Genomic DNA, 24219 nt, shown 5'->3' with positions numbered 1-24219 from the left:
AAAATCCCCAGAAAAATAAAGTTAAAAAAGGTATGCTTTGATCTGTATTCAGACTCCCACATGATGCTGTTTTGATCCAAATCCTACCAATGATATGAAAATGTAGTAGTTTAGATTGAGACAGGATCAATCTAAGACAGTTATACAATAGAGTATTATTTTTGTTGTTCAGTTGTTTTTCAGTCAAGTCTGACTCTTTTTGACTCATTTGGGGTTTTCTTGACAAAGATACTAGAGTAGTTTGCCATATCCTTCTTCAGCTCATTTTTGCAGATGAGGATACTGAGGCAAACAGGGTTAAGTGACTTGCCCAGGGTCACACAGCTAATAAGTGTCAGAGGCTGGATTTGAACTTAGAAAGATGAGTCCTCCTGAATCTAGGCCCAGCACTCTATCCACTGTGCCACCTGGTTACCCTGTAATAGAACACAGATAATTTTAAAATGTGATTTTCTAAGTCAATATAAGGCCTGTAGGGATCCTTATGAACCAATTAGTAATCCCTCCCCCCATGTCTATTCAAGGTTTTTTTTTTTTCCATTGAGCTAGATTGTGGAGCTCTTTAAATGAAAAGAAAACAAATGTATACTGTATCTGAGATGTAATAGGGAAACACTCAAGATTCCAGATAAAGTTTCAGATGAAGGGGGGACCTTAGAAACTAATTTTAAGTTGTTTAGAAGACAATTTCTTACCTAACTGTTTTAAAGTGTGATTAGAAAATTGCTGTGCTGATTAATTTTACTACTTATTCTGTTTTCAAACTGCTTTCTTACTTTGGAGGTTGAGATTAGTTTTTCCCTTCAGAAACTGTGTTTTAAATTGAAAATTAGGGAAGTGAATTAAAGACTCACAGGGTAAGAAAGTTTGAACTCTTTGGCCCATATATGCTACCAATTATTAGGATGATGATGTTATAGGCTTATATATAATTTCCCAAAGATAGCAGACTCTCCTGATTTTGATGATTCACAGTCCTAGGATTTACAATTTCCATTTATTTATTTATTATTATATTAGTAAGGCAAGATTCATGACCTCAAGGATGACCATGAACATACCTGTATGGTTCAGAATTGCAAAGTATGAAAAAAGTCTCTAGATAGAAGGCAGGGGAAGTATAACATTTATTTAGACACCAGAGAATCCAATCCCAAGACCAATAACCCCAATTCAACATAACAGTAATTATATTGCAAAACCAGTAAGCCCACTTCAATGCAGCAACAAGGAAATTATAACACAGTATTATGGCCAGGAACCAATTCATGCTGTAACCTTCCTCCCTGTTAGGGCCTTCCAGTAAACCATCACTCATGAATCCTAACTGTCTGCCTGCCTGCATCCTCTCTCAAAGTTCTGAAAGCCCATTGAAGTTCTCAAAGTCCTTTCAGTCTCCTGGATTCTCTGAACTCTCTGCTATGCAGTCTCTCTCGTGGCTTGGCTCTCTGAATGTCTGCTCTTCAATGCCCTCTTGATGTCTGCTGCCTCAATGTCTTCTTGATGTCTGCCTCTCAATTCTGCTTCTCTCACACTCTGGGGTCTCTTTATATACAGTCCTAGCCAGCATCTGATTGGCTAGAACTCAGGTCTCTGGCTGAATTCAGGCACTTCTGATTGGCTAGAACTCAGTGCACGTACAATTGGCTCTGGTCTTAGCACCTTTCCTTAAGGCCCTGAGGGCTCATGCCTAGTTAGTGAAAGGGTGTGGTCCTGGAGCTTAGGGGTGTAAGTGAGTATTGAATGGGCTGGGAAGATCTTTAATCACATTAACATCACAATTAATTAGTCTACTCCCTTCATTACACTGATGAGGAACCTGAGAACCATGGGAGTTAAGTGACTTGCCCATCTTCACATGGGAATTAAATTTCAGGGTTGGCATTTGAACCCAGGTTTTCAGACTATAACCGGAGTACTTTTGCAATTAGATCTGGGAATTGGAATGTGTTTAGATAATATTTCATTAAATAACTATACAGTATATTACAAAGCATTTTCAGGTGTTTGCTTAGATTAATTCTTGGTTGACTCCTGCCTTGGCACACCTAGCCTCCACTAGAGAATTATTTATTGAGTTCCATGGAAGTGGATTCAAAAGTTTGAATAACATATTCCTCAGTTAAATAGGATAAGGCACTAATTCCTTCAGATCTGAAATGCTTCAATAATCTGAAATGACCTACAACACTGTATATTTTAAAACAACTTTTGGAAAGTATACTACTCTGCAAGTTTTAGTTCTGGGCTAATGCCAAGAAGGCACATTTTAGTGTGAGGTGTCAGAGATACTTACAAAGTCTAATATTTTGTAAACTCAGTACAGTTGGAATTTGTCAGACCCTCTGAAAATAGATTCCTAGCTGGGGATAAAATTCAGCTCAGGAACTAGCAATCAAAACTAAGTTCTCTAGCTTTGTTGCCTATTCTTATTTACCTTTTTGGAGATTTGGGACAATATTTGCCTTTTGCCAGTTCTGCTACTCCACTTCTGTTTTCATGCTTTTTCAAAGACCACTGACATCAACTCAGCAATTACACTTCACCAATTGTTTCAGTACCTAGTGTGTAGTCTGTTGGGCATGACGAATTGAATTTGTCAACTTGAATTTATTAACTATTATCTGTGAAGAATGTTTTCTCATGATCTTCCTGCCTGTCTTGGGTATGAACTCCCTTATTAGTCCTTTTGATTCTGGACTTTCCAGTCCAAAGATCATTCTCCTTGAAAGAGAAATCACAAGCAAAATGAAATAAAAGTTCAACAGCATTACTTTCTTTCTGGACTTCGTCATCATCTTTGATCCACACAGAGTCCCATTGCTACTTTTGTCTTTCTTTCTCCCCTCGTATACTTAAATGCCCACCAAGGTCTTTTTTTAATTGTACTTTGCTTTCATTACCACCCTCAGCTCCTTCAGTTTTAGCACCCTGTTTGGCTACCATCAACCTCTTTAGACCACTCTTTTTTCTTCTTACTGAAGTTGTTTTTCTTTGTGTCTTAGATTCAATTCTTAAAGGCTTATCATTCCTCTTGGCCTTTCTTTTCCTGTGAAATTTTAGGCCCTTGTGTGCTCCTTTTTTTTGATGAAATCCTCTCTATCCAATTCTAGGATGCATGTCAAAAACTATACATGGGTTTTCTCATTTTCTTCATCACTACTTACAAAAGGGAGTGGTCACTTCTTCCTTAAAGTTACCATCATTTCCACCTCAGGAACGATTTGAACCTTTTTGGTGAGTATTGTGTCCAAAATTTAAGTTTTCATTGTTGCTTGCTTCAGTATTTGAAGGATGGAATTATCATTAATACAAATCAAGACAAAATTACCATTCCTGCCTGAGAGCTATAATAAATAGCTGAATAGTTGAAGTTCCTTATCATCCTGCCTCTTTGATAGGATCTGTTTATCAGTCTCCTCAATTTAGGTATCTTTCCAGATTAAAGACTATTTGTTACTGTCATTTTATTTTGTTAAAGTACAAAGTAAGAAGAAGCATTAACATCTGCTTTGCTGCTGCACTCGAAGAACCATAGAACTTTTCCATCTGATTTAGATTAATCAAGCAATTAATATTTATTAAGCACCTACTATGTACCAGGCATTGTGCTAAGCACTAAGTATACAAATAGAGGCAAAAGATAGTCCCTGCTCTCAAGCAGCTTACAATCTAATGGAAGAGACAACATGCAAGCATATACAAAGTAAGCTATATATGGGATAAATAGGAAATGATTAACAGAGAGAAGGCACTAGAATTGAGGGGTTGGGGAAGTCTTCCTATAGACAGTGGAATTTTAGTTGGGACTTAAAAGAAAGCCAGGGGAGTCAATAATTGGAATGGAGGAGGGTGAGCATTCCAGGCAATGGAAATAGTCAGAGAAAATGCCTGCTGTTGAGGGATGGAGTGTCTTGTTCATGGAACAGCCAGCAGGCCAGTGTCATCAGATTAAAGAATAAGTGTTGGGGAGTAAGGTGTAAGAAGATTGAAAAGTAGGAGGGGGTTAGGTTAGCCAACAGGGAACCACTGGAGTTTTTTGAATTGGGGTGTGTGTGTGTGTGTGTGTGTGTGTGTGTGTGTAATGATTGGACCTGCATTTTAGGAAAATCACTTTGGTAGCTGAATGGATGCTGGATTGAAGTGGGGATGCACTTGAGGCAGGCAGATGTACCAGTAGGCTATTGCAATAATTAACGTATGATGGCCTGTACTAGAGTGGTGGCAGTGTCAGAGGAGGGGAGGGGAACTTTTTAAGAGATGTTGCAAAGGTGAAGTGTACAGGCTTTGACAATAGATTGGATATGGGGATTGATAAAAAAAAAATGAGGAATCCAGAATGACTCCTAGGTTGAGAGCCTGAGAGACTGGGAGGATGATGTTGTCCTATACAGTGATAGGGAAGGTAGGAGGATGTAATGGCAAGCAAAGTGGGACTTTTTGTTTTGCTCTTTTTTCTTTTGAAGTTCTAGGTCTCAGCACTAAGGCAATCAAGTGCCTTTGATTGAATCTTGCCTTTGATTGAATCAAGTCTTTGATTGAAGCAGGAGTCTTTGATGATCTCCTTAAGTCACAAAAAAGCCCAAGTCACATGAGTTTGAGTCACATGATTGTGCTGCCCTCTGTGGGCTGACCCTGAAGAATTGTATATATACTCTGAGATTAGCATTTTGCTTTGGGGGTTCATTCATTGGAAGAGTGTTCCTGTGGCTTGGCCAGACCAGACTCTGGATAGCTGTTAAGGAGCTGCGCTCCCCCTCCCAGATTTGAAAACCCAGATGTTGGTGCTTCTCTCTCTGGTAACTATGTATGTATTGCTATAGTCAGACAGAAGCCTGTCTGTTGATTTATATTATTTTCTCTGTTTGTAATTTCTGTTTGTATTTGCTCTGAAGTTCAGGGTTCTGACTTTTCCCCCTGAACTAAGTGAATGATAAATAAATGTTTAATTAAAGTAAAATTGTTAACCCCTTAAAGTTGCTTTTCTTAGAAAACAGATCAAAGAACCTGTGCTAGCAGCCCTCTTGTGTGACGGTGTTATGGGCCTTATACCTCCACAGCAGCTGCTAACAGCATTGTTGTTACAGAGGAAGAAGGGTTTAGGGGGAAGATAATGAGTTCCATTTGAGACATATTGAGTTTAAGATGTCTATAGGACATCCGATTCAAGATGTCTAAGAGGAAGGTAGAGGTGTGAAGTTGTAGGTCAGCAGAGAGAAGATAGGTAGATTTGAAAATCACTAACGTGGAGATGATATTTAAATCCATGGGAGCTGATGAGATCACCAAGTGAAGTAGTATAGAGGGAGAAGAGAAGATGATCCAGGACAGAACCCTGAGAGACACCTATGATTGGAAGGTATGATCTAGAGGAAGACCGAGGAAAGAGATAAAGAAAAAGCAGTCAGATAGGAAGAAGGGAAACCATGAGAGATTGGTGTCCAAAAAAATCAAGGAGGAGAGAGTGATCAACAGTGTCAAAGTCTGCAGAGAGGTCAAGGAGAATGAGGATTGAAGAAAAGACATTGGATTTGGCAAGTAAGAGATCATTAGTAACTTTGGAGAGAGCAGTTTTGGTGGAATGATAAAGGTGGAAGCCAGCTTGTAAGGGGTTATGAAGAGAGAGAAGAGAAAAATTGGAGGTACCTATTGTAGGTTTCCTTTTTGGGGAGTTTAGCTACATAGGGCAGAAAAGACAGTGGAGACAGAAGGATCAAGTGATCTTGTAGGAAGCCAGCTAGATTATAAAGAGTTAAGAAAAGAGTGAGAGGAGAGAAAAAGGAGGCACCTAATATAGACAGCCTTTTCAAGGAGTTTAGCTACAAAGAGCAGAAAAGTTTCAGGATGATAGCAATGATAGAAGTCAAGTGAAGGCTTTTTGAGGAAAGGGGAGATATTGACATGTTCGTAGACAGTAGGAAATGAGCCAATAGATAGGGAGAGATTGAAAATAAGTGGAGAAGTGGGGATGCTAGAGGGGGACAATCTCTTGGAGGAACATCTACTTGGAAGGTCATCCATCCCCACTCCTCCAAGTTCTGCTTGCATTGGTGGATGTTCTGATTAGTGAGTGTTTTTTCCCTTTGACTTGTGATCATAGTGCAGTTGGATTGTAGGTGAAACAGACCATCTAGCCTCCTTTGTTTATGACATTTCTTTAATTCCCTTCCCTTGCCTAAACAAATTTTGTGTGGTCTGTGTCAGGAAGGATGTTCCAGCCCTGTTCATTCAAATACTGAAGGCTGCTCTGGATGCTACAAATTCTAATAGAAATCCTCCTGAGTGATGTTTAATAAACCTGTCTTTAAGGCACTTATTAGTCATCTCAACTTCGATTAAGTTTTGATTACATTTGCTGGGATAGTAGGATTTCACGGGTCTCTCAGGAATAACTTGGGTTTGTCTTCCAAGAAAGAGGTGGAAGGAGGAGAGATATCATATTTTTAGTTCCTTAGGAAATTTTTTAAAGGTTTAAGATGTGTTTTTCTAAAGGATATAGAGGTGTTATAAGAAAAAGGAAGTATGAGAATGACCTGCTTATTATTTTATGTTTTGACATTCTAAATGCTTATTTATAGATTATTGCACTAAAGCAGGAATACTGCACATAATTATGATGTAATTGTAACATGTGCAAGGCTGAGGTATGTGTATAATTGTACCCTTCGAAGGGAGAGGTAAGCAAGTCAAAAAATAACTTTAGTGTTAACTTTCCGTAGCACACATAGAAGCCATGCTAAGAAGGGATACCCAGAGCATGAAAACTTAGAATTCTCCATCAATGGCAGCCTTCAGCATTGCTTCAGTGGTTCTAGGATTTGGGCAAGGTAAGAGTAGGGTTCACTTATGATGATCATAGACAGAAGAATGACATTAATTTAGAAGAGAATTTTCCATTGTCAGATCAGTTACATAAAGTGAAGAAAATTGTTCCTCGTCTTAAAAAGTGAAACTATGTTAGTCAGCTAAAATATCTACTTCAAGAGGTAGAAATGAACATTTATTTATTTCAACGTCCAGAAATCATAGTTACTTTGGGCAATTCCATGACACAGGCCCTTATTATGTTCTGGCTGAAGGTTTCTGTTTGATATTGTTGGGGTAAGCCGGTAGAAAAGAGTAGGCTTTGCTTTATTGGAATTTCCTTTGCTCAGAGCCAATATCTCCTCCATTCAGCATGGATACCTGTTTTGGGCAGCTAAGTGGCGCGGAGGCTAGAGTGCTGGTCCTGGAGTCAGGAAGACTCATGTTCCTGAGTTCAAATCTGGCCTCAGATGCTCACTAGCTGTGTGACCCTGGACAAGTCTTTTAACCCTGCTTGCTTTAAGTGTCCTCATCTGTAAAATGAGCTGGAGAAGAAAATGACAAACCATTCCAGTATCTTTGCCAAGAAAAGCCCAAAGGAGGTCACAGAGAGTCAGACAGGACTGAAAATAACTGAAAAACAATAACAACTTATATTTCCCTTAGAATGAATTATCCTACAGAAAACACATTATTTAGTTCTTATGGAAGGTGCAGCTTCCTGTAAAGAGGTTTTTGTCTAAAAGATGATTCTCTTTTAGAGTCCAAGCTTTGTTTAACACTGCTATGTAGGTCTTACTTTTGAACTACATAATTTTCATTCCAAAACCTCATGCAAAAGACTGGAATAATACAAGGATAAACGGAGGATGATCTACATTGCAGAAAAAAAGGCCTTAAAATTAAGGCATTTGTACATAGCACAGTTTACCTTAGATGATTGTCTTAAGAATCTTTTCATTTCCAGGATGAATAGTAGAGTTGATGAAACTGTTGATCTTAAAAATTTTAAATTTATTTATTTTTAGTTTTTAATATTCGCTTTTATAAGATTTTGAGTTCTTAATTTTCACCGTCTCCCTCTCCTCTCTCCTCTCCATGATGGCATGCAATCTGATATAGGCTGTACATATACATTCATATGAAACATATTTCCACATTGGTCATGTTGTAAAGAAGAACTAGAACGAAAGGGAAAAACTGTGAGAAAGAAGAAACAAACAAAAAGAGAGAGAGAGAGGGGAAATTCTATGCTTCAATCTGCGTTTAGACTCCATGGTTCTTTCTCTGCATGAAATCACTGATTTTTTAAAAAAAGTTTAGTTTTACTTATATTTAATTAGTTCATCTGTTAAACTAAATGATTTCTGTTTGTTCAAAATGGGAAACATAGGCTTAATTGGGAAACAAAAATCTGCTGCATAGTGCCAAACATTTTGGTGAAAATAAAATAACTCATTCAAAGATACAGACACAAGTAAAATTCCATGAAAACAAACCATATAAATATTCAGATGCATTTTACACAATTGCCTCTTGATTTATTCAGAGCATTATTGTTTAGTATATTGGTTGCTATCACCTCATCACAAGGGGTGGTGACTTGACCCGAAGGGGTATGTAGTCAATCAGTTTGAGAGTGGTAAGAGGGGTCATATCCCATCTTCCTTGTAACAGTTAATCATGGGGCTGATCTCCAAAGCAACCTTTCTCACCCATATTCCTCAGTACTTCTCCACTCTTTACTCTGCAAGTTCTTGCCCTCCCTTTTTCTGAGCTGGGTGTCAGTCCCTCAGGGCAATTAGAACCTAATCGCTATCTGGGCACCCACAGCAGTAGCTGTGCAGGTACTATTGGGACAATTTCTCTGCCCTCAGGTAAGCTGAGCATAAGAATATGAACAAGATCCTGCCTCCTCTACATGTCAGCTTCTTCCCAGAATCTTTCTCCACCTTTAGGGGGGATCTCCTTGAAAATAATCTGGAACTGTCCATCTCCTCTCTCAGAGCCAAACGTCAAGACAAGGATTTCTCTTCTCCAGAACTTTTGCCTGCTCAGACTTTCACGCAGGCACGGAGCATTGAGCAATCATTCTCCACCAACGAGGAGAGTCTTATGCAGGTGGAATAGAGTAAGTTTCACATGATGACTAGGCATGGATAGGCTAAGATGTTTTTCTGAAATCTCATTATATTATGTTCCAAACCCACACTTCTTAACTTCCCTATTACTGTCCAGGGTACCATCCTTTGAGATCCCCAGATTTATAACTTTAGTGTGATCTAGGACTCTTTGTTCTCCTTCAGCCCAACATACAAAATCAGTTGCCAAATCTTGCCATCTCTACCTCTACAACATCTTTCATATGACCCCTTCTCTCTACTTATGTAGCTGCCCCTCTAGTTCAAGCCCTTATTACCTCTGGATTCCTAACTGGCCTGTCTGCCTCATCTCTTCCCCCTTCCAGCCCATCCTCTGCTCAGCTGTCATAGTGATTTTCCTCAAGGCCAGATGATGTCACTTTCCTACTGTATTAGCAAACACCCTAGTATGGGCTGCTGGCACAGGTTCTTTGATCTGCTTTTCTAAAGGAAAGACAGCTTCAAAAGGGTCAACAATCTTACTTTCATTGAAGATATATAAGTAAAGAAGGTAAAGGTCATTCACTAGTTCAGGGGAAAGGTCAACACCCTGAACGTGGAGAAAATACAAGCAGAGAGAAATTAGCACAGAGATCTAATAGGGCTCCAGCTGTCTAAACAAAGTAATAGATACATAATCACCAGTCAGGAAGTGCCAACATCTGGGTTCACAAAGCTGGGGGACTCCTTAACAACGGCTAACCAGAGTCTCACAAAGACCTCAGGTGAACATTCTTCCCATGAGTGAGCCCCAAAGCAAAATCTCACCTCAGAATACATACATATACATATATATATGTACATATATATACACACATACATATACATACATACATACATATACATACATACATATATACATATGTATGTATATATATGTATATATGTGTGTGTATATATATATGTGTATATATACATATACATATATATACATATACATACATATACATATACATATACATATACATATACATATACATACATACATATATATATATATATATATATATATATATATATATATATATATATATATGATGTACGCACACACTTTCGGCTAATAGGCTCAAAGCCAGAAGGCATCACAACTCTAGTGACTCAGGGCCTAATTAGCTTACTACCAAAAGGTGTGGAAGCCTTCCTGCAAGCAAGCCTCCCATAAGCAAGCTTTCCCTTAGGCAAATTCCTCCCCCAGTGGGCTCTATGTGGCTCAGGATGTATCACAGCTGTGAACTGGACTGGAGCTCAAAGCAACAACACATCTGTAGCTGAAACACCTGTGTACCTTTAGACCTAGGAACATGACCCCTTTTCCAAGGAAAAAAAGGAACATGTATTCACATAGGCCTACTAATGGATGGGGAAGATCTTATATTCCATTAACCTCACACTTATTCAGTAAACTTCAGTGACTCCCATTTGATTCTAGGATCAAATTTTTAAAATGGAATATTTTTAAAAAATGTGTATATTTCATAATGTATATTGTTATTCATGCTGTAGTGCATTGACCTAATTTATAAATAAGTAAATATACAGATATTTCAGGTAAGTCCTCAACATTTTTTTATGGCTAGGAATGCACAATCAAAAAAGTTTGGTGGTAACTGATATAGTCTGATGATTATTCAGATCTATTCTCCATTCTTTTCATTTTTTGAGCATTTTGCTGTGTCTTAGAGGTGGTCAAAAAAAGGGAGAAGAGGTAAAAGTCAAACCAGTCATTTGCTGATTTTTAGGGGACTTGACAACTGGCTTGCTGGTAATGGAGAGTTTTAAAATCTTGGTTTAAATTTGATTTGGGAATTTCACTCATCTCTATTATCATCGGTGCATTTCACTCATCTCTATTGTCATTGTTCCACATGACCTTGATTAATTGGGACTTGAATGTCTATACAATGGTCTATAAACTGAGTAGTTTGCAAACTGGACAGACCAAGAGATTAGCTGGACTTTATTTTTTATGCCCTTGAGAAGGAGAAAAAGATGTTTATGGAGTCCTAAGAAATCTACGGTGTAAGTACTTTCACCTTAGATGAGGCTCTACCAGTGGTAGAATGTTAAAAACTAGGTCTGCCCTCCTTCTCCCAGTTTTTGTCAGTTCATGTTAGCTTGTAGTTGGATGTGAAGGTTTCAGCCTATCTATCTATTTTTGTTCTTTGAGAGTCAGCTTGCTAGACAAGAAGGATTTGATCTAATTATAGTTAGAGTAAATAAGACGTTGCCACTTCCATTGTACTGATATTTGGATTTTCTGTAAATAAAATTCTACCTCCTCTTTATGCCACTGGTCCTCTCTGCTTTTTGTCTTGATTCAGTCTCTCTTTCATCAGCAATGCAGGTCAATTCTGATCTTTAATGAGAATATATGGGGTGCTTTTGAAATTGCAGATCTTTTTAATTTGCAGGTTAGTAGTATATTTTTATGTACGATTATGGCTGTAGACCTTCCTGTGAGTGCAGGACAGAGTGACCTTGAGCAAATCACCCTCCCTGGGTTTCAGTTCCTACATCTGTAAAATGAGGGGCTTGGTTTATGTGATCTCTGAAGTTCCTTCCAGTTCTAGTTCTACGACGCTATGATTTGACACTATTTGAAGTCTATAATTTATGACATTTAGTTGCAAATTGCTATGGCTGAGGGGAAGCAGAGGGAACAAATCTTTGAACAGGGATAAACAAACCCATAAGTGTATTGTGCTGTATTTTGTTGGGGATGCGCAAGGTCCTATAGCAGCTGCTTTTGTTTAAACAGTGACTTCATGGTCCTCAGTTTTAACTAAGACAATCTTTTTAATGTTGACATTTTGCTTTTTTAAAGCTGCTGTACGTGGTGACCCCTATTCTTTGGTCAAGTATTTCCTGTACTGGAATATCTGGTTGCTCATTCTCTCTGTCTCTGTGTCTCTCCCTCCCTCCCTTCCTTTCTCTTTCTCCCTCTCTCCATCCCTCCCTCCCTTTTTCTCTCTGTCTTCCATTATTTCCAATATTTTGTGGAGGTTTAATGATTTATGGAATTTCTTTTGAATTTCATTTAGTGTTACTATGGCATGTATAATGCCTATATGAGTGGATAGAAACAAGGTGATTCCTCTGCTAAAATGCCTCCTCTCCCTCTCTCTCTCCTACTTTAAAGGCTGATTGAGAGATTTTGGCAAAATCCTTCTTTTAGATGTACCCCTGAAAGGATATAGGCTTCTGGACTTGGAGAGTAGCAGCAATTGTCAGTGTGAAGCACCTTTTGAGCATAGAGATGTGAGGTGGACTCTCCTGTTCAATTCTCAGACCCAAAAATGATCTCTCTTGGTTCTTCCCTCTCTGATTTTGAAAGAGACCAAGAGTCTAGTCTGGGCAGCTCTGATGATGTTTATTTTACATATTCATCACATATGACCTCCAAGAAGGTAAATGCCTCCCAGGAAGTAAATGATAATTATGGAAATGCCTTGAAACTCTTTATGAATAAAAGGTCATCCAAGAAGTTTTTCAGCCCCAGTATGTTCATTGCTCGAGGGATTTGCTTAGAATTGTCAAGGAGCTGACCAAAACCAGGTAACTGAGAATCAGGTCTATGATCTATATGGTCATTGAGGAAAGTTAAGCTATAAAGGTAAGGACAACAGAAATCCACAGGTTCCTGAGAAAGACAATCCCTAGATTCATAACACCAGAACTCATGACCTTGCCATCTTGTAGTAAAATTCAGCCTGAATTGGAGAAAAATATGTGTATGGAAATGCCACTGCCTTGGAGCTGACTCATCTTTTTTTTTTTTTGAGCTGACTCATCTGATTTCAGCTTAGCATGTTCAGGTCATTTCCACCTCGTATAAACACTGACACACAATGTGGCGATAGCATCACCGCTCTTGGCATTCTTGACTCCTCTCTCTCTCGGTTCTCTAAGTTGTAGAATGTTGCAGTAGCCTTTAAAAAGGTCTTCTTCATATCTTTTGATTTCACATTGCCTACGTTTCCCTTTTTCTCTCTTCCTTCTCCCAGAGAGTTATGTCTTCTAATATTTTTTTAAAACGCAAAAGAAATAGAGAAAAAATTAGCAAAACCAACGAACACATTGAAAAAAATCAGAAATTATATTCGAAGATCCATACTTGTGGACCCCAAACTCTACTCTGCAAAGGAGTTTTTGGGAGGAGACTTTTCCTATCTCTTCTTCTTTTTCTTTCTTTTTTTTTTTTTTTGCTTTTTGGCAGGGCAATTGGGGTTAAGTGACTTGCCCAAGGTCACACAGCTAATACATGTGTCTAGTGTCTGAGTCTGGATTTGAACTCAGGTCCACCTGACTCCAGGGCCAGTGCTCTACTCACTGTGCCACCTAGCTGCCCCTTTTCCTATCTCTTCTCAGGGCTGAAGCTTGTTCTTTGTAAATTCCAACATTGTTTAATTTGCTTTGTTAGTGATTTTCCTTCCATTTCCGTTGTTGTAGACATTGTGTATATTGATATCTTGGCTTTGTTTACTTCATTTTTTCATTTCACCTAAATTCATATTAGTCTTTCCATATTTCTCTGTATTCATCATGTTCACTGACCTTATCCCATAGGGAGATTCCATTACATTCATGTACCACAATCCATTTAGCCATTTCCCCAGTTGATGGACATCTACTTCATTTCCAGTTCTTCGCTATCACAAAAAGTATTGCTATAAATATTTTGGTGTAGATGGAGCCTTTCTTTTTGTCAGTGACCTCTTTGTGGTATATGCTTGGCAATAGAATCTCTGAGACATAGCACATGGATATTTTAATTACTTTCTTTGCATATTTCAAAGCTACTTTCCTGATGTCTGGACTAATTCACAGCTCCTCCACAACCCTTACAACATTAACTAGTCTCATTTTTTGGGTTACCTCTGGCAATTTGCAGGGTATGAGGTGAAACTTCAGGGTTGCTTTGATTTGTATTTCTCTGATTAGTAATTTGGAGCATTTTTTCTTTTGAGGACATTTTGTTTATATCCTCTGACCACTTTTTGTGTTGGGGAATGGCTCACAGTCTCATATATTTCTGGAAGTTGTCAAAACATTTGAGTAGCCTCTACTTAGTTATCCCACCTCCAGGTATTACCCCTTCAACCAGAATCTGCTGATCGTTTAACCTTCCTTATTCTCAGATCTCATCATGTTTTTGCTCTTCTCAAAACCCAAGGCTCTCCATAATCTAGTTTCAACATGGCCTTTCCTGACTCATCTTACAATATTCTGTCTCCTGAATGTGAAAAGGAACCATATCTTCTCCCTCACATCCCTTCCTCTTGGAATTCTCAGCTTCCTTCATTCTCAAATTCTACTTCCCTCTTTTGTCTTTTCCTGATCCCCTCACTTGTTAGTGGTCACATTTCACTAAAAAATTTGCACTTACTTTATATAGATTTTGTGTTTATTCTTTTGTATCTATACTATTTCCCTCAGTTAGGTAAGCTCCTTACAGATAAGGACTGGATTTTTCTTTTATTATTTCCATCTTTATGTTCCCATACCCTAGCTTAGTACCAAATACTTATTAAGAACTTAAGAAATCCTTGTTGAATTGAACCAAACTCATCATTTCTGTGCCTTTCTTTATCATTCCCTATGTTTAGAATTTTTTTCCTTCCTCTTCCCTCTCTGCTTCCATTCAAAGTCCATCCTATCTTCCCCTATTGAAATCTCTTGTTGCTGAGTTGTTGCAGTTGTGTCCAACTCTTCTCGATCCCATTCTGGGATTTTCTTGGCAGAGATACTAGAGTGGTTTTCCATTTCCTTCTCCAGCTCATTTTACAGATGAGGAAACTGAGGCAAACTGGGTTAAGTGAATTGCCCAGGGTCACACAGCTAGTCGGTATCTGAGGCTGGATTTGAACTCAGGTTCTCCTGACTCCAAGACTGGCCCTCTATCCACTGTGCCATCTAGCTGCTCATATTGAAATCTCTACCATTCTTTAAAGACCTATCTAAACTGCTAGTTCCATGAAATCTTCCCATACCTGCTCGTCTTCAAAAATGATCTTTCTTTTCTTGGAATTATTTATTTTATTATAGTTATTAGTTTACATATCTTATCTATTCTCCAAACTCACCCTTGCCTCCATTAGATTGTGTACTCTTTGAAGGCAGGCTTTATTATATTTATCTTTGTAGCTGGCCAGGCACCTCTAATATAATGACACATGCCCAGCAAAAACTTCATAAATGTTTTTTGAATTGATATGAAATGATATCTGGCTTATAATTGTGGTGCCTTCTTGGTTTGTGATCTTAATTAGTGTGTATTTTAATACTTGAGAGGGAGCTGGTATTCATAAAGGTGTTTTATTATTAAGAGGTACCAAAGTTAGGTATGAAGACCTCATTGTATATTAAAACATACCAAATGTTAACATGAGGAGCAAATTTGGCTTTTGCCCTATACAGGAACAGGCAGGTAGGTGGTGCAGTGGATAGAGCTCTGTGCCTGGAGTCAGGAAGACCTGAATTCAAATCTGGCCTCAGACACTTACTAGTTGTGTGACTCTGGGCAAGTCACTTCACCTGGTTTGCATCAGTTTCCTCATCTGTAAAATGAGCTGAAGAAGGAAATGGCAAACCACTCCAGTATCTTTGACAAGAAAACCCCAAATGGGGTCATGAAGAGTCAGACATGACTGAACAACAACTGTATAGGAATATAAAATTAGAGCAGAAGTATAAGCATAGTGTTCAACCGTGTGTTCAAACCTGTTCAATATTTGATTGGTTCTCAAAATTCAATTGTTTCTCTTGATTCTGAGATGATAGATTTCTGTGTCACAAGGTCTATCAAGAAAGTGTCAGTTTCAACAGAAGCTCTGAAATGCTTAGAAAAGTTGGGGCAAGCTATTTGGGTGTCATGGATTTGGCTTGGTTCCACTGGGATCTCCATGACGTTGAAGAGAAAGTGTGGCAAAAGACCATGATCCTACAATATTTTCCTTAGCTCTAGATGGAAATGAGCTCCTTTTTTGCAAATATATGTTCCTAATGTGTATGCTTTGGCATGTTGACTTAATGTTATGCAATGAATATTTGGCCTTGTGTCTAATTATTTTTGTCATGGTAAATTAAGACATTTTATGTTGCTAAGTGGGCAAAATTACAAATGTACTTCATCTTTGTGTCTAAGCATAGTTAAAAATGAGCTGGAATATCTTTTCTATTTTGCTGAGTTAACTCAAGGGAAAATTAGTCATCAAATATGAAACTAATTATTGGTCAGTGAGCTTACTGCACCATATAAAAGCCTTTCTTTCAGTTTCCAAATCTTCATTTCCTATGCAAACGGTGACATATTTATCAGTCAGAGATAGAAAAGGAATTTAATGATTGTGTGAGCACCCCCTGAACTGACCCAATTTATAGAACCTGACTATGGCAGAAATAGGTGATGTGGAAAGAGGCACTAGGAGGTGGAAGACCTGACTCCTAGGTCAACTAATTAATTAATCAATTAATCACATTCTAGATCAATCACCAAACACTTATTAAGCCCCTACTCTGTGTTAGGCATTGTGCCAGGTGTCAGGGATATAGAGAGAAAGATGAAACAGTCCTTGATCTCAAGAGGCTTGAATTTTTTTTGAGAGAGACACCTTATTTGAATATGTGTATACAAAAGAAATATAAGGTAATTTGAAGAGAAAGAATTTCTATCATTTTCCTACTGGGGCAAAATACCCAATCTCTATAGGCCTCCATTACCAAATTTATAAAATGGGGATAATAATATCCTTCCTTTCTGGAGACAGGTGACTAGACCAGGTGGTTACTTATAGGATCATTCTGACTCCAAACTCTTTGATGCTCTGCTTCTGAGATGAAAATTAAATAACCAAAAAGTTAAGGAGATATGTCACAATGATACCAATCCAGTAAAGGGGTCAGGTAGGACTGAGCTAAGGATAGCTATCAGATGAAGTTATCTGGTAAAGCTATCCAGATAGCTATGCTGGTAAATGTTTAACAACCAGCTCTTGGGTGCGGGGAGCGGGGGGAGGCACAGAATTCATGCATGAAAAACTTTTAAGTTTGGTATGGCATTATTAAAACTTTCTTAAGTCTAGATAATCAACAAAACAATAAAATAATCCCTGATTGATAGAGCCAAGTTCCAAGGCTCAAAATGAAAATTTTACAACCAGCTCTCTAGTCAGTTTGAGCTGGCTCCAGCACATCCCTATAGCCTACATGCCTTTTCCTAGTGTTGTGCTTGACATAGCTTCACCACAATGTCCCTAGTTTCAGGGTTTGTCACATGTCACCATATGAGTTATTACACATAGTCATTACCCTAGTTCAGACTCTCCTCTCTCTTTTTTGGACTACTATGTCTCCTAAATGTCAGATCTATAAACCAAGGTGAGCTGGATGTTGTCAAACACGAGATGGAAAGTTTAAATGTTGACATCTTAGGTGTCAGTGAACTTAAATAAATGGGAATGGGTGAATTTAATTCAGGTGATCGTTAGGCTGGACAAATCAAAAGCCAGAGTTAAGGTTGCTAGGAGAAGTAATAATCTCAGGTATGCAGATGATACCACGCTGATGGCAGAAAGTAAAGAAGAATTAAAAAGCTTTTTGATGAGGGTGAAAGAGGAGAGTCTAAAAACTAACTTGAAGCTTAACATTAAAAAATTGGAAAATGGTAGGGCAAAAACTGGGCATAGACCAATATCTTACACCATATACCAAAATAAAGTCAAAATGAGTTCATGATTTAGGAGTAAAAGTTGATACTCTAAGTAATTTGGGAAAGCAAGGAATAGTTTACTTATCAGATTTGTGGAAAAGTAAAGAATTCATGACCCAACAAGAGATAGAGAGCATTACAAAATGCAAAATGGATAATTTTGATTATGTCAAATTGAAATGTTTTTGTACAAAAAAAGCCAATGCAACAAGAATTAGGAGGGAAGCAGAAAATTGGGAGAAAATCTTTGCAACTAGTATCTCTGATAAAGGCCTCATCTCTAAAATATACAGGGAGCTGAGCCAAATATATAGGAATACAAGCCATTCCCCAATTGAGAAATGGTCAAAGGATATGAACAGGCAGTTTTCAGAGGAAGAAATTAAAGCTATCTACAGGCATATGAAAAAATGCTCTGGATCACTACTGATTAGAGAAATGCAAATCAAAACAACTCTTAGATACCACATCTCTCCTGTCAGATTGGCTAATATAACAAAACAGGAAAATGATAAATGCTGGAAAGGATGTGGGGAAATTGGAACATTGTTGCATTGCTGGTGGAGTTGTGAGCTGATCCAGCCATTTTGGAGAGAGCAGTCTGGAACTATGCCCAAAGGGCTATAGAAATGTTCATACCCTTTGACCCAGCAATACCACTTCTAGGGTTGTATCCCAAAGAAATCACACAAGCGGGAAAAGGACCCATATGTACAAAAATATTTATAGCAGCTCTTTTTGTGGTAGCTAAGAATTGGAAATCAAAGGGATGCCCATCAATTGGGGAATGGCTGAACAAGCTGTGGTATATGAAGGTGATGGAATACTATTGTGCCATAAGAAATGGGGATGATGCAGACTTCATAACAACCTGGAAAAACCTACACGACATAATGCTGAGTGAGCGGAGCAGAGCCAGGAGAACGTTGTGCACAGCCACAGATATATGGATTCCGTGAGGACCAACCCTGACATACTGTGCTTTTCTCAGCAACCTAAGGGGCAAGGACAACTCCAGGGGACTCACGATGGAGAATGCTATCTTCATCCAGAGAAAGAACTGAGAAGTTTGAATACAGATCGAGGTGCACTACATGCTTGCCTTTTTTTGCTTCTCTTTTGTTTTTGTTTTTGGGTTTTTTTTTTTTTTTTGGTTCTGTTTCTTCTTTCTCATGATTCATTCCATTGGTCAAAATTCTTCTCCACAACTTGACTAGTACATAAATTAATTCAATGCGAAGTTATACATGACAGTTATATGAGATTCCATGCCGTCTTGGGGAGGGAGGGGAGAAAAACTGGAACTCAAAACCATGTAGAACCGTGTGTGGTAAACTAAAAATAAATAAAGAAATTAAAAAACAAACAAACAAAAAAAAAACAACTAAGCTTATGGCAACTGCTCTCATCACTTCCTAGCAAATAGAGGGAGAAGAAGTGGAAGCAGTGTCAGATTTTAGATTCTTAGACTCAGAGATCATTGCAGACAGCTACTGCAGCCATGAAATTAAAAGACACTTGCTCCTTGGAAGGAAAGCCACCACTGCTGTTGTTTGCCCTGTGTTTTCAAAGAAGACTGCTGACTTCACGATGGGATGGGTGATGTCTTGACTTGCTCATGCATTGGATTTTAGTGAGGCAGAATCGCACGAAGTCATCAGCTTCGCTTTCTCTCCCAGAGTAATCGCAGTGACAGGACAAAAGTCAAGATGATTGGCAATGGCCTGGGATGCAGTAGATGACTTTGGTGTCTTTGATGTCTGACCAAGCCCTAAGTGGCTGTTGGAACAAATTGTTCTCAGTCCCCTATTCTGCCAGGGGAAGTCTTCACATGCTTGGGTAGACATGCAAATCTGGGCAGAATACTAAAAAGCAGAGACATCACCTTGCCAACAAAGGTCTGTATAGTTAAAGCATTTATGGATTTTCCAGGAGTAATATTTGGTTGTGAGAGTTGGAATATAAGTAGAATGACATTTTAGAGTTGTGGTGCTGGAGAAGACGACCTCAAAAGCCTTCTGGATAGTAAGGAGATCAGATCAGTCAATAGTTAAGGAAACTAATTCAGGCTATTCATTGGGAAGCACAATACTGAAGCTGAAGCTTAAATACTTTGAGCACATGATGAGAAGATGGGACTCATTGGAAAAAAAAAAACCCTGGTGTTGGGAAAAATTGAAGGCAAAAGGAAAAGGGAATGGCAGAGGATGAGACAGATGGATTGTGTTATGGAAGCATCGAACATGAGCTTGGGCAGACCTTGGGAGATAGTGGAGGGTAGATGGGCCTGGCATGCTATGGTTCGTGGGGTCATGAAGACTCAGTCATGACTGAATGATCGAACAACAACAGTGTCCTCATTGTTCTTTTCTTTTTCAAGTCTCTCCCTTGAGCTGCCAAGTTGACATTTTAAAAGCCCATGTCATTCCCCTAATGAAGAAACTGCCTCTAGCAGAAGGTGGAAATTGAGAGAAGTACTGAAGGAAGCCAAGAAGTCAGGAGGCAGAGATGAGGAGGGAGGGCATTCCATGCTCCATCCATTTCTCGGGAGTCAGGAGATACTTGTTCCAGGAACACTGAGGCCAGTATTGAATTTTAGAGTAAGTATATGGGAATATACTTATTGAAAAGGTCAAGTTGTGTAACAACAATGTTGCTAGCAGCTGCTGTGGGGGTGAAAGACCAACAACACCAGCACACAGAAAGCCTGCCAGCACAGGTTCTTTGATCTGCTTTTCTAAGGAAAGCAACTTAAGGGTTAACAATCTCACTTTAATCAAACATAATATATCATTCACTTAGTTCAGGGGGAAAAGCCAGCACCCTGAACTTCAGAGCAAATACAAACAGAAATTACAAACAGTGACAATATAAAACAGAGCAAAAACACAGAGTTATCAACAGAGAGGCCTCTAGCTATCTGACCAAAGAATTACATCGTTACCAGAGAGAGGCACCAACATCTGGGTTTTCAAAGTTGGGGCCTCCTGCAGCTACCCAGAGTCTCATCTGGTCAAATCACATGACACTCTTCCAGTGAGTGAGAGCCCCAAAGCAAAATGCTAACCTCCGAGAATGTATACTCTTCTTACAGGGCTGGCAGGCTTCACACCTAGTTAGCAAAAGGGTGTGGGCGGACCTAGCAAGATTTAATCAAAGGCACTTGATTACTTTAGCATTTTAAAAGAGAAAACAGTAAAATAAAGTCCCACCTTAATTACCATTACAAGTTGTCAAGAACTTTAAAAGCCAAAATGTCAAATTTTACATTTGATCCTAGAGTTAATAGAAAACTACTGGAGTTTGTTTAATAGGGGAGGGACATGGTCAGTCCTGAGCTTTAGGAAGATTACTTTGACAGCTGAATTCAATGCACTTCAATTCAATAAACATTTCTTAAGTTTTTACTATGTGCCAGGAACTGTATTAAGCACTAGGAATACAGAAATAAGCAAAAGACAGTCCTTGCCCTCAATGAGCCTACAGTCTAATGGGGGAGAAAACATGCAAACAAATATATGCGAAGCAAGCCAGGTACAGGTAAATAAGGAAATAATTAAGAGAGGGAAATCAGTAGAATTAAGAGGGATTAGGCTGGCCTTCTGTAGAAAGTGGGGTTTTAGTTGGGACTTAAAAGAAGCCAGGGAGGTCAGTAGTCAGAGCACAAGAGGGAGAACATTTCAGGCATGAAATTCCATGCAAGAGAGAATACCAAGAGCTGAGAGATGAAGTGTCTTGTTCATTAAATAGCCGGGAGGTCAATGAATGGAGGATGTACTGAAGTGGTGAGAGACTTGAGGTTTGGGGACCAATTAGAAGGCATAGTCAGTTTTCTGGAATGGAGAATTACAATGTTCAACATATGAAAACTGTAAGACACATTCATTAATAATAGTGAAAGCTTTAATGAAATTCTCATGACTATTTTCTGTGTTTCTTTGGAGTGAAAAAGATCCCATCAATCAGATTTGAATATTTTTTTTTCACTTGGCTGCTTATTAGTCATTTCTCTGCCTGGGTAACCTAAAAATAATAGTTCATGGTGTTTATATTTTGCAAAGATGTTATTGAATTCACAAATCTACTCAGTCCTCTTGAGGAGGAAATAAAAACCCCACCAAGATATTCACTTGACAAATTACTGAAATGAAGGGAAACAGTTACACTGTAATAATTCCATTGACTGCTTCAGAATAGCGCAGAAAACAACAACCCAGATCTTGCCCTCTTGTAATCTGGGAAACAGAAATTGCCATAATGCCAACATATATTTAAATGTTGAATGGTGTTTTGAAATGGCCAAAAGCTCATTAGAGGATTTCCTAGCATTGCAAATGCCCCATGCACAGTTCTTGGTACAGTTGCATGGTCTTTACTGTTACTTCAAGCTTGATCTGCCTTATTTCAATTCAATTCCATGATTATTTTTTAAACACTTATGTACTAGGCACTATGATGGGTCCTGAAGGAGAAATGAAGATGAATAAGACATAGCCCCTGCCCTCAAGTACTTTGTAATCTAGCAGGGAGGGTAAAGGCTTGGTGGGACAAAAATAGCATTACTAATAATCACAATATGATGTGTGCTTAGTAGGGGTTTGAACTTCAGCCTGAGTGTATATAGGAGTGCTTAACAAATGGTTGTTTTTTTTTAAAAAGAATACTGTGGCAAAGCTGAGGAAGAGAAAGATTGCTTTTGACTGAGGGGAGGATCATTGAAAACTTCATCAAAGAAGTAATGCCTGAGGTAGCCCTGAAAAGGTGGGAAGGATTTCAACAGGCAGAGATATGGGGTGGTAGTGGGCAGTCGATGTAGTTTGGGGCTCTAAGGAGGTGCATTCCAGGTGTTGAGGAAGACGTAAGCATGGACACTGAGGCAGAGCAGAGCTAAACAAGTTTAGAGAATGGTGATTAATTCAGTTTAACTGAAACATAGAAGAAATGAAGGAGACTTAGGAAGAGATAATACTTGAAAGACATGGCTATCTCCTGGAACAAGGATTCCATACTTCACCAGGTAACTGACTTTCTTACTACTTGGGATACTGAGCAATTCTGAAAGCTTTCGGGAGCTCTGAATGCTGTCCTTCTTGCTGCATTTAGAGAATCTCCAAAGTTGTCACTCTGGAAAGTAACTCTTTTCTTACCCTGCCTCATCCTCTTGAAAGAATATAGGCCTCCTTTCTTAAGCCTTTTATGGTATATGTTTTTGGGAGGATAAGCAGTTGTAGGGGTTGGGGAATTTAACTGAATATTTGTCCTTAGACTTACCTAGTATATCTGGTTTTATTTTTTTAGTCCTTTGTGGAATCAGTTTCTTCCGTGGCCTTTTCCCCTCTTGTCTTTACCAAGCACAGATTTTTGTAAAAAACAAAAAGCAACTTTTTAGATCAGGTTACAGGAAATCAATTTTGCTCTTCATTTTTCCCCTTATCTAATAATTCTCCCTTGTGATACTTTGGCTTGAATCTTGAACTATTTTGTATCAAGCTTATAGAGTTTTGTGGGTTTGTAGACATTGCATTAGAAATTGATTTTTAGTAGATGGAGTTGGTTTTATAAATCATTTGAATGGGGCTGCCTTCATGATATGTGTAAGGGTACCAAGGGCTTTGTCAGGATGGCTTGGTTGTAGCAGAAGTCACCGACTTATGCTTAAGTAGTAGTCTTCTGAGGTCGATGACTGCCAAAACTTCTTTCTCCTTCCTTCATAAGGTGGTAATTTCCCAAAGACAGGAAGGAAATTGAAAGAGCTAATTAAAGAACAAATTAAAGGGTTGTGCATCTTTATCCTTAGCATCATAGAGATTCAGTGGGAATCCTGGGAAGATGACATTGTGAGAACATTCCTGGGTCAACTTCCCCTTACCATATCAAATAATAGAATTAGAAAGTCCTCAGATTCAGGATACTCACCCAGGGACAAGAAAAAGAAAAGTGAAAGAACTTGTCATAAGGTAATCCTTACAGAAAAAATGGAAAAACAACTCTGACCTTCATCCTGTGCATTCCCACCACCCCTACATTCTCCCGTCTAATAGCTTAGGTCACTAGTTCAGTTTGATGCTTGTGGTAATTGCAATTTTAGGCAGTTAGCATTTAGAGTTCCCCTTTGCAATGTCTCAGGGGTGTGAGATATTGCTCTGGGGTGCTTTGAATGCTCCAGTGGATTCTGGATCATTCCTCTAGTTCCTTAGGCCAAATGCTGGCCACACCTGTGTGGCTGCTGCAGTCTTAGACTCACAGCTTTTAGAGTTGATCTTTTGGAGGTATTCTGGGGGAATCTCACAAACAGTAGGGAGTCCAGGGCTGAGAATCAGACCAGCTTTGAGTACTATGAAGAAGGGAAGGGGCGAGCTATGGAGAAGGGTAAAGCCTGTGGAACAAGAAAGTAGAGGAGGGAGAATACCAGAAATGCACCAATGATTAAAAATAATTAATGCAACATGGGAGGAAACAGGTAGTTGGTAGTTGGTAGGTTTTCCTGACTCCAAGCCTAGCCCTCCATTGCACCCTCTAGCTGCCTCTGGGGGAGGGGCACTGGTCCTTTCAAATAGAAAGAATTGT

At 38.8% G+C, this 24219-nt stretch overlaps 1 protein-coding gene across 1 annotated transcript in view; it reads left to right on the top strand.

The window, feature by feature from the left end:
- Positions 1-24219, top strand: part of SLC35F4 (solute carrier family 35 member F4) — a 309305-nt gene that overhangs the window by 6345 nt on the left and 278741 nt on the right. The window contains 2 exon segments of the mRNA XM_036736238.1: positions 5146-5172; positions 14747-14786. Coding sequence (XP_036592133.1) covers positions 5146-5172; positions 14747-14786 — 67 coding nt within the window.

Source organism: Trichosurus vulpecula, chromosome 8 (assembly GCF_011100635.1).
Source record: "Trichosurus vulpecula isolate mTriVul1 chromosome 8, mTriVul1.pri, whole genome shotgun sequence".
Lineage (NCBI taxonomy): Eukaryota > Metazoa > Chordata > Mammalia > Diprotodontia > Phalangeridae > Trichosurus > Trichosurus vulpecula.
Note: the sequence above shows the minus strand (reverse complement) of the source record. Positions and strands in the feature narration are given on the sequence as shown.